Here is a 12,013-nt window from a genome sequence, read left to right on the forward strand (position 1 = left end):
AGACCAATGGAACAGAATAGAGGACTCAGAAATTGACCCAAGCCATTATGCTCAATTAATATTTGACAAAGGAGGTATGAACATACAATGGAGTCAAAACAGCCTCTTTAATAAATGGTGCTGGGAAATTTGGTCAGATACATGCAAAAAAATGAAACCAGATCACCAACTTACACCATAACAAAAACAAACTCAGAATGGTTAAAGGATTGGAATGTAAAATGGGAAACTATAAAAATCCTATAAGACTCCATAAGCAGCAAAATTACAGATATATGTCGGTCGTAGCAATATCTTTACAGACACAGCTCCTAGGGCAAGAGAGACTAAGGAGAAAATAAAAAAAAATAGGACTACATCAAAATAAAAAGCTTCTGCATAGCAAAACAAACCATCAACCAAACAACAAGAAAGCCCACTGCATGGGAAAACATATCTGCCAATGTTATCTCCAATAAAGGTTTAATCTCCAACATTTACAGAGAACTAATACAACTTAACAAGAGGAAGATAAAAAATCCAATCAAAAAATGGGCAAAGGACCTAAATAGACACTTTTCGAAATAGGACATCCAGAAAGCCAAGAGACACATGAAAACATGCTCAAAGTCATTAATCATCCGAGAGATGTAAATCAAAACAACAATGAGGTACCACCTCACACCTGTCAGAATGGCTATCATCAACAAATCAATAAATGACAAGTGCTGGAGAGGATGTGGAGAAAAAGGAACCCTCCTTCATTGCTGGTGGGAATGCAGACTGGTGCAGCCATTGTGGAAAACAGTATGGAGTTTCCTCAAAAATTTAAAAATGGAACTGCCATTTGACCCAGTAATACCACTTCTAAGAATATATCCCAAGAAAACAGAAATACCAATCAGAAAGGATATATGCACCCTATGTTCATAGCAGCACAATTTATAATAGCTAAAATTTGAAAACAGCCTAAATGCCCATCAGCAGATGAGTGGATTAGAAAACTATGGTACATCAACACAATGGAATACTACGCTGCTGTAAAAAAGAAAGAATTCTTGCCATTTGCAGCAGCATGGATGGAATTGGAGAGCATTATGATAAATGAAATAAGCCAGGTAGAAAAATACCACATGATCTCACTCATTTATGGATAATAAAGAACATTATAATCTGATGAACAAAAAGATAGATACAGAGGCAGAGAAGCATCGAACAGACTGTAAAATTACAATGGGAAGGCTGGGGAGTGTTGCGGGGGGGCTGTAAGAGATCAACTGAAGGACTTGTATGCATGCATATAAGTACACCAATGGACACAAGACACTGGCGGGGGGGGGGGGGCGGTAAGGTGAGGGTATGTGCCTGGGGGTTGGGGAGGTCGGGGGAAGTTCAATGGGGGAAAAAAAGAGACATATGTACTACTATTTGTAATTTTAAACAATAAAATAAAAAAATTTTTTAAAAAGACTGCAACCAAGACTGCATACAAGGTAAGATAACTCCTCCCAAAGCCAGGAAGGAATGGGTACCAGTGGCCAAAGGACGCAGACTCTTTGGCTTGGCATAAATGGCCCGTCATAACAAGGCACCGCATAACTGAATCCTCTCCTACCTCCTCTCTCTTTAGACCCGCCCAGCAGGTGCACGTGCCACCCTCTATGCCATTTACTTACTTTTGTACTATCATTCCCTACACTTCGCTTGGTCCCCTCCAGTTCAACTTTCAAGACCCTGTTCAGTTATCATCTCTTTAAAAAGTCTTTTCTGACAACATTCTTCCTCCCTTGCTTCCCCTCCAGGTTGGATGCCCTTCTCACAGGCTCCCATACCACCCATAGTTGTCATATGTTCAAATTGTCTGTGAACTTCCTTTCTCCCTAAAGGCAGGGCAATGTCTAACTTACCTCACTAATGCTCGAGACTTGATGGAGCAGCAAGTATAGTAGTATCTAGATTTTCCAATTCTTCATGATTTAGTCTAGAAAGGTTATATAGTTCTAGGAACTTATTCATATTTTCTAGGTTATTAAATTTGGTGGCATAAAATCTTTCATAATATTCTAGTATGATCCTTTGTGTATCTGTGATGTCTGTGGTGACTTCTCTCTCATTTCTGATTTTGTTTTTATGGGTCTTTTCCCCTTAGAGAAAGGCCTGAGGCTATCCTACCGATGGAGCCCCGGGGTGACTTACCCAGTGACACACACTTGACAACTGTCATTAAAAGAGCTTTTACCAAGGCAAGGGCACCTGGCTGCCTGTTAGCAGTGAGAAATATGGAGTGTCCTCAGAGTGCACCCTTTGGAAAGTGCTGGATACATATGTGAGGCCTGTTATTATTTCTTACATCACAAGGGTTGATGGAATGACACTGCCTTCCGTTCAGAGGGTAAGCAGCCCTTCCTCAGCACCTGCATGAGGCTGTAGGTGTCTCAGCGTGGCCTCAGTGATATGTTTTGTAATATTTCAACATCGTTTTAAGCATGCGTCCTTTTCAGCTCTGTAATTGTTACACAATGCATGCTGTCTTAGAAAATATGCATTTCAGGGCATTACTACATTTTAAGGAATAACATGCACAACAAGTATAATTTTGCCAGATGATATAAGAATATTACCAGGAATACGACTTATTCATGAAAAATGCTCATGACTGTTAGTTTGTTAAAAAATAAAACCACCACCACCAATCTGGTGCGAGCTGTTAATGTGCAAGATGCTGTGCTAGCAAGCTAGCCTCCTGGGAGGCGAGTGTGAAGTCCAGAGGACTCGTTCCTAGTTTCTTTCATTCCTAGAGTCTATCTGTTGTGCGCTGTTGTGATGTCCCAAAGTAAACAAGTCACGTCAAGTTCAGGTCTTGTCCCTAACAAAGTAAAAATGTGACAGCATCTGGCTGGACAGTAACTGAAACTGGACGAAAGGTATTTTCTCTCATTGGAGACTGACAATGTTTTAGTTGTTTTTAAAATTTGCGATTCTCCACCTAATGACAACCCGTGGAACAATTAATTTTACAAATCTACACAGGGAATTTGTAATTTCGTGTTCAGAGGCGATAACTACAAAAGAACAAAAATTCCCAAGCATTCCCCCAAGCAGACACCCACACTTAGTGTAATACTAACAGTGTCTTGAGGACCTCAAGGGGGCACAGCTGATACCTCTTTAGTGCTGCCAGTTCGCTAAGGGGTTCATATGCCCTAGGAAGGACACGGTGATGCTCAGGATCCTGGCACATGGATGTGAGGTCTGTGCCAAGTCTGTGGGGCAGTGGGAGTCTGTGTCCTGTCTCTACAGGAAGTCTCTCTGTGAGGTCTTTCTGTGAGGTATCTCTGAGGCCACATGTGGTCTCTGTGTATTGTCTCTGGGTGAGGTCTGTGTTGGAGGGATCTTTGGGAAGTCTCTGAGACATTTGTGTGTGGTTTTAGTATGAGGTCTCTGTGGAAAGTGTCTGAGAGAGGTGTGTGTTGGGAGATATCTCTGTTAGGTCTCTGTGGAGAGTAAATGCCAGTCGTCTTGTGGGAGATCTCTGTTGGGCGGTATCTCTGAGGTCTCTGTGTGTTGCCTTTGAGGGGTGTCTGTGAAGTCTTTGTGTCTCTGTTGGGCAGTGTCTCTGGAGAGAATCTCTGTAATATCTTGTGAGAGAGGTCTCTGTGATGACTCTGTGTCTCTCTGTTGGACAGTGTCTCTGAGGTCTCTGTGTGTCTTTCTGTTGGGAGGTGTCTCTGCATGTCATCTCTGTGAGAGAGGTCTCTGTGGAGAGGTCTCTCTGTGAGGTCTCTATCTCTCTCTGCTGGGAGGTGTGTCTGTGTGAGAGGTCCCTGTGTGGGCCTCTCCATAGTTGGCCTCCTGCACCTTATGGAAGACTGAGCAGCAGCAGATGGGCAGAGGGACTTGCTCCTTCCTGTTTCTCATTTCACCAGCGTCCCAGTCTGTGGCACTTCTGACAGGAACGTGGGGTCCACGTCCAGCTTCCCCCACCCCAAGAACTCACCGCTCTGTGCTCCTGGGAGCACCCAGCAGCAGCCAGGCTCAAGGTCCTGAGCTCCTGAGGGTGCAAGGCACTCTCTGCCCTGGGTCTCACCCTTCCCACAGGGCCTGGCTGAGCTGTCACTGCTGCGCCCATCCTCACAGTCACTCCAGAGAAATTGCTGTCTTCCTGCTTCAGGTGTGGTTGGGGGTGGGGAGGGGCAGCTGCACTAGGAGCAGAGCATAAAGGGACCCCACCCCTCCTGGGCTGCAGCCCCCATTCTGGGCAGGTCACTTCCACCTTCCCGTGTACCAAGTCCTGTCTGATGGCCTCTCTGCCTGGCTCTGGGGTGAGCGAGACTGGAGCCAGGTAAGACTTATGGCAGCTGGTCTCAGCCTTCTGAGTCCCCATCTCTCACCCGGAGCAGGCTTGGTTCATGTGTTTCTGTGGTTACCATCCTGGGAGTGACATCCGAATTCCCTCGTCCTGGCTTTCCACGTGTCGTTAATCATACTTTCTAGAATTCAGGAGGTGAGAGTGTGTGAGCTTATTAACAATTGTGAGGACATTAACCCTCCGTTTCACTTTTACGAGTTTGGCCCTAGAGGTGGCTTCTTTAGGTCTGCGGTCTGGGAGCTGGAGCAGGTGAAGACCTGGGGTGCAGCCCTTCCCCCCACCAGGCTGGTAGATGGCGGTGGGACCTCAGGGCTCCTCGGTCACTGCACATTTATGAACACTCTGCCACTTTGACTTCTTCCTTGGATCCAACCTTTTCCATTCTTTACCCACATTCTGCCTGAGGTTCATCGTATCCGACTGTCAGATAGGGACCTCACACAGTCACGCTCCATTCCATCCAGCAGAACTCCTTCCCTAGGATTTACATAGAGGGAAGCGGGTGACCTGTGGCCATGGCCATTCACTCATCTGGGGCAGAGGTGAACTCAGCCCTCAGCAGACGCCCTGCCGCTGCCACCTATCCACACCGAGTGAAGAGTGCCTTCCTCACTGGGCTCTAAGTGTGGGGCAGGCAGGGGTGGGGGAGGGTGAGCTGTATTTTATCCAGGCTAAGCTAAGAGGGGTTCACAGGGCCATCTCCACCCCAGCCTTCATCAGGGAGAGAAGGGGTCTTAAGGGCAGATGCTATCAATTTCCCACCAAGAGCTTGCTTCTGAACTCAGGGCCCAGCAACCTCCCCACCACTACACCCACCCCCCAAACTGCCATCCACTTTGCTCTGATACTTTCTGGAGCCTGAGTGGGGATGTCCAGCCCTGTGATGTCCCTGTAAACCTGTCCCCTACAGCTGCATAAAGTTCAAAGCAGAGCGGAAGCAGGAGAAAGATGGGTTGAACCCGATCCTGGGGTGGGGTCTTCATGGGTTTTTCTCTTCTTGTTTTAGAGTTTTTGCTTTGTAATGACATATTGTGAAAACACACAGTGCAATGAAAGAACCTGAGATAAGCTTACAATGCCAGTCAGTCTCCCTCTATGCCCCTCCCTCCTAGAAGCCAAAGTGCACACTGAGCACACCACAGACAGAAGCCACTGCACCAACTCTTAGGAGCAAACAAACATATATTGAGGAAAATTAAATATTTTGAATGTGCTGAGAAAAGGGACTGATTTTTTTCATGGAGACATGTTTATGGTCGACCAGACAAGACACCCACCCGAAAAAGACAGTGCCTCGGGCAGTGTTGATGGTGGCCTAGGGCACCTGGCCCCTTTGGCCCATGCTGGCAGGATCTGACTGAAGACAAAGATGTCTTGGAGGCCAGGAAGGTGAGGCGACTCAGACTCAAGGGCTCATCATTGAATTTGATGCTTTTCAAGGACTCTGTCTGTCTGACTTGCCCTTCCCTAATGGAACAACTCTGATTGGAGTTGGCCTGGTGACTGCAGGCTGTATGACTCATCACTCTTCCTTTCTCGGGATAGACAGGAAGCCTGTGGTAGCAAAAATACCCACACACTGGGGTTTGGGGTTTCTGTTTGTGCTCATTTAACGCCGTGGTACGAAGTCCCTGGTGAATGGTAATTTTCTCCTCTAGAATCTGTCCTACAGTTGTTATGAGTGTCTGAGCCTCAGGGATCTTGGGGTCCATAATTGATATGCTTTTGACTGGTCCTTGGCTCTGGGCAGTGACTGAATTGAGCTTGTAGTCTAGCAGAGCATCCTGACCTTTGAGTTTTTTATTGGGGAAAATCCCCTGAAAAAAGAGCCTCATTCTTTGTCTGAAGAAACTTTCTGGAGGACCCTGTTTCTTCTCTGGCCCCAGATGGGGGTATTTCCTCCCAACAGAGTCTACTGTGCCCCTAGCCTTGGCAGAGGGGCTCATTCTAATGGTATGCGAAGTCCCCAATTTCTCAGGCCCTTTTGCCTGCTCTCTTGGGTTGGGCCTCCTACAATTCTCTCTCTTGTAGGTAGGGGTGATCATTTGTCTCTGATTCTTCCAAGAGTCTTGAACATTTGAGATCCTGGGTTCCTGCTTCCCTTGGCTGCTCCTTTGGGGTGTCTTAAGGCCACATAACACATGGGATGCTAGTCTGACTCCAGGGGGCACTCTCTGGGAGTGGTGATGGTGCACCTGAGAAGCCAAGTTGTCTGCAGCAAGGGGCATGTGTGTGGGACAGTCTTGAGGTTGGTTCTTTGACTGTACCTGCACTTTGGACTTAAATTCCCCAGCGACCTCATTTTTAAGGCATGGCTCTCCTGGATCTTGGAGAACAGACATTCTAGGGAATAGGGAGCTTTTACTGGTCCCTGGAGATCCTACACTCCTCAAATGTGCATTGATGTTTTGGGATGTTGTCTGTACATTGGTTCCCAACTCTGGTTGAAGAGCAGGGGACACACTGGCCTCCATTGTCTCCTTGACTTCTTTGACCCTCAAAGATTGAGATCCTAAGTTCATCTCCAGCATTGCTACCCCATTGTAGGGGTCTTGTGAGGCCCCACACCTACCCTTCCCTCTTGGCTCATTCCTGGCCATGGCTGAACTTGGACTGAGATCTAAGCTTCCCCTCTCAGCCCACTCCGCCTGTCTAGTCAGAGAGGCCTTTGAAGGACCATGGTCAACACCAGGTGGGGTCCCTCCCAGAGCACTCTGCATTTTCTCACACACACGTGAGGGGGCAAGGAGAGACCTTGCCAGGGTGGGAACTGAGTCTTCTGTTTTCACTTTCTCTCCCGGACAGGCCTGAGGTGGTTTTCCCGGGGACTCAACAAACTTGACTATCGAGTAGGCCCCAGATACACAGGTGGATGAGGGGGGAAAGGGGAACTGCAGAATGGGTGAGGCTTGAGCCCTTTTCAACTTAATGAGACTCATGGGCTTGAGGACCTTGAGGGGCAGGCCCCACCGGTGCTTCACCCAAAACTTTGTAATATGTGCTTCTAGCACCTTTTGAATGTCAGTATCGAGAACGAAGACCCCATGAGAGGCGTTCATGCAGGGTTCCCAATCCTTTAAAATTTCCAGATTTTTGGTTTCCATGTGAGTGTCAGCCTTGGTAGAAGAGTGGTTGACAGCAAGCCAGGGTCCATGCACACTCATCAGGCTCTTGCTCATCTGTCCCAACTTGCTGCCCAAGTGGCCTTTTAGCGTGTTTTCTAGATTTCTGTCTAAGTTCCTCAGTAAATCACTTCCGGAGTCCCTTCTCAAAAGCATCACGTCACTTTCTGACTCTTCAGAGTCTACCCTCTGAAACGTCACTAGGGAGCTTTCTGAGCCCCTTGAGGGATCTTTTGGGACCTTCCCTGTATCGTGGCTTAGCCGGAGCCCCACGTTCTGTGCGTCGTTGCTGCTTTCACCTGTGAGTGAAGAGGGCTGTGAGGGCTCATGCTTGTCCTTTGCCTGACATGTCCCTGGTAATTCGCTCTGATGTTGCCCTAGTTTGGGAGGTTCTTGGATCTTGGGGGACAGCTCCCAGCGCTGTTGCATATGCCAGTTTTGCAGATGTGGCTTCAGTTGCTTCCGGGGCTCAGGAGTGATTGGAAAATTCTCAGGAAGGATGCTGTCCTTGGGAAGGTTGGAAGTGAAGACACTGAAGACTTCCTGAGATCTTTTGACTACAGAGGATAAATCCCGCCCACTTTCTATTTGCTTCTGCAACAAGGGCCTTTCTGGATGTTGAATCTCAATTGGGATTAAAAATTGTGGCTCATTCTGGGCTGTCGGGCATGATACTCCACAGCTTCTAATCTGAGGTGGAGAAGAAGGTGGTAGGGTTGGTAGAGAGGATCGGGTCTGGACCGGAGCCAGAGGTGGGGGCTGTAATTGAAGCATGGTTGGAAGCAAGGGTGGAGATGGGAACTCCAAGTGAGACATGGGCTGGGAATGGGAAAGCAGTGGAGGGACTGTAGCCTGCAGTTGAACTGGGCAGGCATTCGAGATGCCATTGAATAAGAAAGGTGGAGGCTGTAGTGTAGAAGAGCCCTTAGATGTCCAGGCAGTAGCCTCCAGGGATTCGCTGTGCAGCGAGGGGAGACCCCAAAAAAGCTGGCTATAGAGCTGCAGAGGACTATGCAGTTGTTCTTGTTCGTCCTTCATGCTCCAGAGGGGTTGTGGGGTTGTGGTGTCCTGCTCAGCACCCAGTGATTTCCACGTATTCCCCAAAGAGTGCAGGTGGTAGTTTGGGTTCATTTGTTTTGGATGTAATGCATATTTTTCATTTTCTTTCAAAATCTTTACATTGATTATCTTTGTGATATGTATCTCCAGGAGATTCTGCTCATCAGAGCTGAGCAGAGAGAGGCTACCAGCCTCTGCCTGTCTGTCTGTGGGGTCTTCCTGGAACGAGGCCTCTGGTGGGTGGTGGGACAGGTGCTCTTGCTGGGACTTGTGCTGTGATGAGGCTGAGAGGCATGAGGTTTTGGTAGCCGCCTGCCACCAGGACAGGGCTGAAATGGGACTTCTTGAGTGGCCAAGGCCTGAGACGGCTGGGGTGGGAGAAGCCGACCGAGGTGTGTGTGGACATGAGCTCTGTGGGATGGGGCCCAGTGTCAGTGCCACTGAGTCACACTGGGGAAGAGTCAGAGTGGAGGCTGGTGGTGGTGAGGCAGAGGAGGCTGTGGGAGGTGGAGGGTGGGCCCCTGAATCAGGGGGAGGTGAGGGGGAACGGGAAAGTGCAAGTGGCTGGGGTGAAAGGTCGTCCAGGGGAAGGAAAGGCTCTGGTTGCTGAGAGGCACTCCGAGATGAGTGGGAATGAAGGGAGACCGAGGAGGTGGTCAGTCCTGGTGACAAGGTGGAGGCCAGAGGTAACGGGCACTCAGTCACAGGAGCCAGAGAAGCCGAGGGGGACATGATGGGAGCAGCATCTTCCACAGGCTCCCCGCAGGGCCTGTTGGCTCCAACAGGCGCTGCTTTGCAGACCTCACCAGAGGGGTCTTGACAGGAGCGCTGACGAAAGCCGCCCTGTTCAGGGGGCCTCTCCAGGTGGCTGCAGGAGATGGAGGCACAGGCTGCAGCCAGGAGCAGGCGGGCAGGCCGGGCGGGGTATTCATGGTCCTGACACTGACTTCCCAGTGCTCCTGCTGTCCCTCACCCCAGGGCCATAGCCACACCCTATCCCAAGGCCCCTCCCAGGTCAGTGCCAGGAGGCCTAAGGTGACATCATAGGTCAGGAGGGAAGAGGACCCTGGAGAGAAGGGGAAGATTCTTTACCTTCCAAGAAGATTAATTAGGCCCCGGGCCTTTTCCAGGTCTTGCAGGCACTCTCTGCAGGCTGGAAATCAGGAGACTGGGTCACATGGTGGAGCAGGGCCAGGGGGTCTTACAGGAGGCTGAGTGCCATGGCCCTTTAAGAGTGACACCCTGGAGAGCTGACTCAGGAGCCCAAGCATCAGGGTCAAGGCCACATGACCCCTGACAGTGATGGCAAGGCTCAGGACAGGTAGTGCTTTGTCATTTACAAAGTGTTTCCACATCCACTACCCCCTGCGGCCCTCCCTATGTCCCTGAGGGGGAGAAAGGACAGGGGCACCAGGGAGGGATCTGAGCAAAGGTAAACAGCACGCCCACAGCTGCACCTGGGGGTCCCAGCTCCCAGTCCGGCACTACTGGTCCACAACAGCCCAATGCCCCTCCTGGGACCCCCAGCTAGGGAAGCACCCACTTCCAGGCCCCGAGGCTGCGTTCCCAGCACGGGATCTGGGAAGCATCTGCCTTCTGCCTCCTTCCAGGAGCCTCCCGAGGCTCTGCTTCCTGAGAGACAGCTCTGCCGCTGGCACCCTGGGGACCGCCTGGCCTCAGGGACAGTGCAGATGGAGGCAAAGCCTCAGGCAGGGCTGAGTGAGGGCAGAAGCTCACCTTTCAAAGCTCCACTTTTCCTCCTGCTCCGGCTCCTGCTGCTCCTCCTGGGCACCACTGAACGCTGAGGCAAGAAAAACGAGGGGCTGGGACCCCATCTCACTCTCCTCTCTAGACCAGCGGCAGACGCTCAGGGTTCGTGAACAATATGACTTTCTACAGTTACCTACCGGGCTCTCTGGTTCTTCCCCTTTTACTTACTACTATTTTTTAGTGTCGGATTTTCTTTAATGCTAAAGTATTCTGTGGAGTCTTAGCTTTATTGTTTCTTCTCCAAAAGTATTGAGAAATTCATGGTTCAGTGAGTACTTATCCTATCTAATAAAACAGTAATATGCAAATCATCACTCCGCTACACTCACAAGCCACGCCCACCAGCCATGCCCACCAGCCAATCAGAAAGGGAATATGCAAATACACCTAACCAAGATGGCTGCAGCCTCGGAGAGCGGGGGTTGTTGGAACTGGGATATTGGAGCCGAAGATCAGAGGGGAAGATCGGAGCCAGTGGGGGGTCCCCCACAGGTGATCAGAGCCAGCTGGGGTCCCCTGCAGGCAATCGGAGCCAGCTGGGGGTCCCTGTCCAGGGCCTGAGCCTCAGCCAGAGGCTTGCGGCATTGGCTGGGGGCGGAGCTGGGCCATTGGAACCAGCTGGGGTCCCCTGCGGTGATTGGAGCCAGCTGGGGGTCCCTGACCAGGGCCCAAGCCTCAGCCAGAGGCTTGCAGCCTTGGCTGGGGGTGGAGCCCCACAATGGGAGACAGCTGGGGCTCCCTGCCCAGAGCCCGAGCCTCAAACAGAAGCTTGAGTCCTTGGCCTTGGATGGAGCGGGGGATAGAGCCAGCTGGGGGTCCCTGCCCAGGGCCCGAGCCTAAAATAGAGGCTTGAGGTCTTGGCCTGGGGCGGAGCCTGGTGATCGAGCCAGCTGGGGGTCCCCTGCCAAGGGCTGGAGGCTTTAAGCCTTGGCAGGGGCGGAGCCAGAGATCACAGGAGATAGGTGTGAACTACAGAGGAAATACCTTTTCTGACCACTCATTGGCTAAGCTCCCTGTATGCCACTGGTAATATTCTTAGTAACTTGGGTATAAGAATCCAAAAAGGTGATCTAGGGCTTTTCCACCACACTCCTAGAGAAAAAAACGAAGGTCTGCTGCTGGAGGGCTAAGAAATGTCATAACCTGCCCTACACGGTTTTGCTCAGTGGATAATGTCTAGGTTTGCCAACCGCAGAGTCCAGGTTAGATTCTGATCAAGGGCATGTACCTAAGTTGCAGGCTCCTCCCTGGCTGGGGCCCAGGTCAGGGCTCATGAAGGAGGCAAGCAATCTAAGTATTCCTCTCACTTTGATGTTTCTCTCTGTCTTTCCCTTTCTCTTTCACATTCTCTAAAAGTCAATGGAAACATATACTCAGGTGAGGATAAAAATAAAAAAAAAGAAAGAAAGAAATGTCATTCTATGAAAGACACATTTTGAAAATGCCTAAAGAAATTTGTCATTTTTTCTTGGTGAAGGGACTGGAGTCCGTGTTGATGAAAACACCTTGGTGGCTGCAGTGGCTCTAGCAGCGGGGGGGATGGGGCTGGTGCCTTTCCCTGATCAGCCTGGTTGTCTCTCACAAAGGGAGGCCAGACTTCAGCTTAGGCCCACTCCTTATGGGGAGCTGGCCTAAGCCGTCAGTAGGACATCCCCTGAGGGCTCCCAGTATGTGAGAGGGGGCAGGCTGGGCTGAGGAGACCCCCCACCCAGTG

The 12,013-nt window shown here is 50.2% G+C and overlaps 1 protein-coding gene across 1 annotated transcript; it reads right to left on the minus strand.

The window, feature by feature from the left end:
• Positions 1 to 5,663: 5,663 nt before the first annotated feature.
• Positions 5,664 to 10,364, minus strand: LOC307110522 (spermatogenesis-associated protein 31A1-like; the record flags this gene model as incomplete). Its single annotated transcript, XM_079789628.1, has 3 exons — positions 5,664 to 5,705; positions 5,875 to 9,397; positions 10,267 to 10,364. The coding sequence occupies 3 exons, from the start codon at positions 10,362 to 10,364 to the stop codon at positions 5,664 to 5,666; spliced, it is 3,663 nt and encodes a 1,220-aa protein (XP_079645754.1).
• Positions 10,365 to 12,013: the final 1,649 nt, after the last annotated feature.

Source organism: Cnephaeus nilssonii, assembly GCF_951640355.1.
Source record: "Cnephaeus nilssonii genome assembly, chromosome: 14".
Classification (NCBI taxonomy): Eukaryota; Metazoa; Chordata; class Mammalia; order Chiroptera; family Vespertilionidae; genus Cnephaeus; species Cnephaeus nilssonii.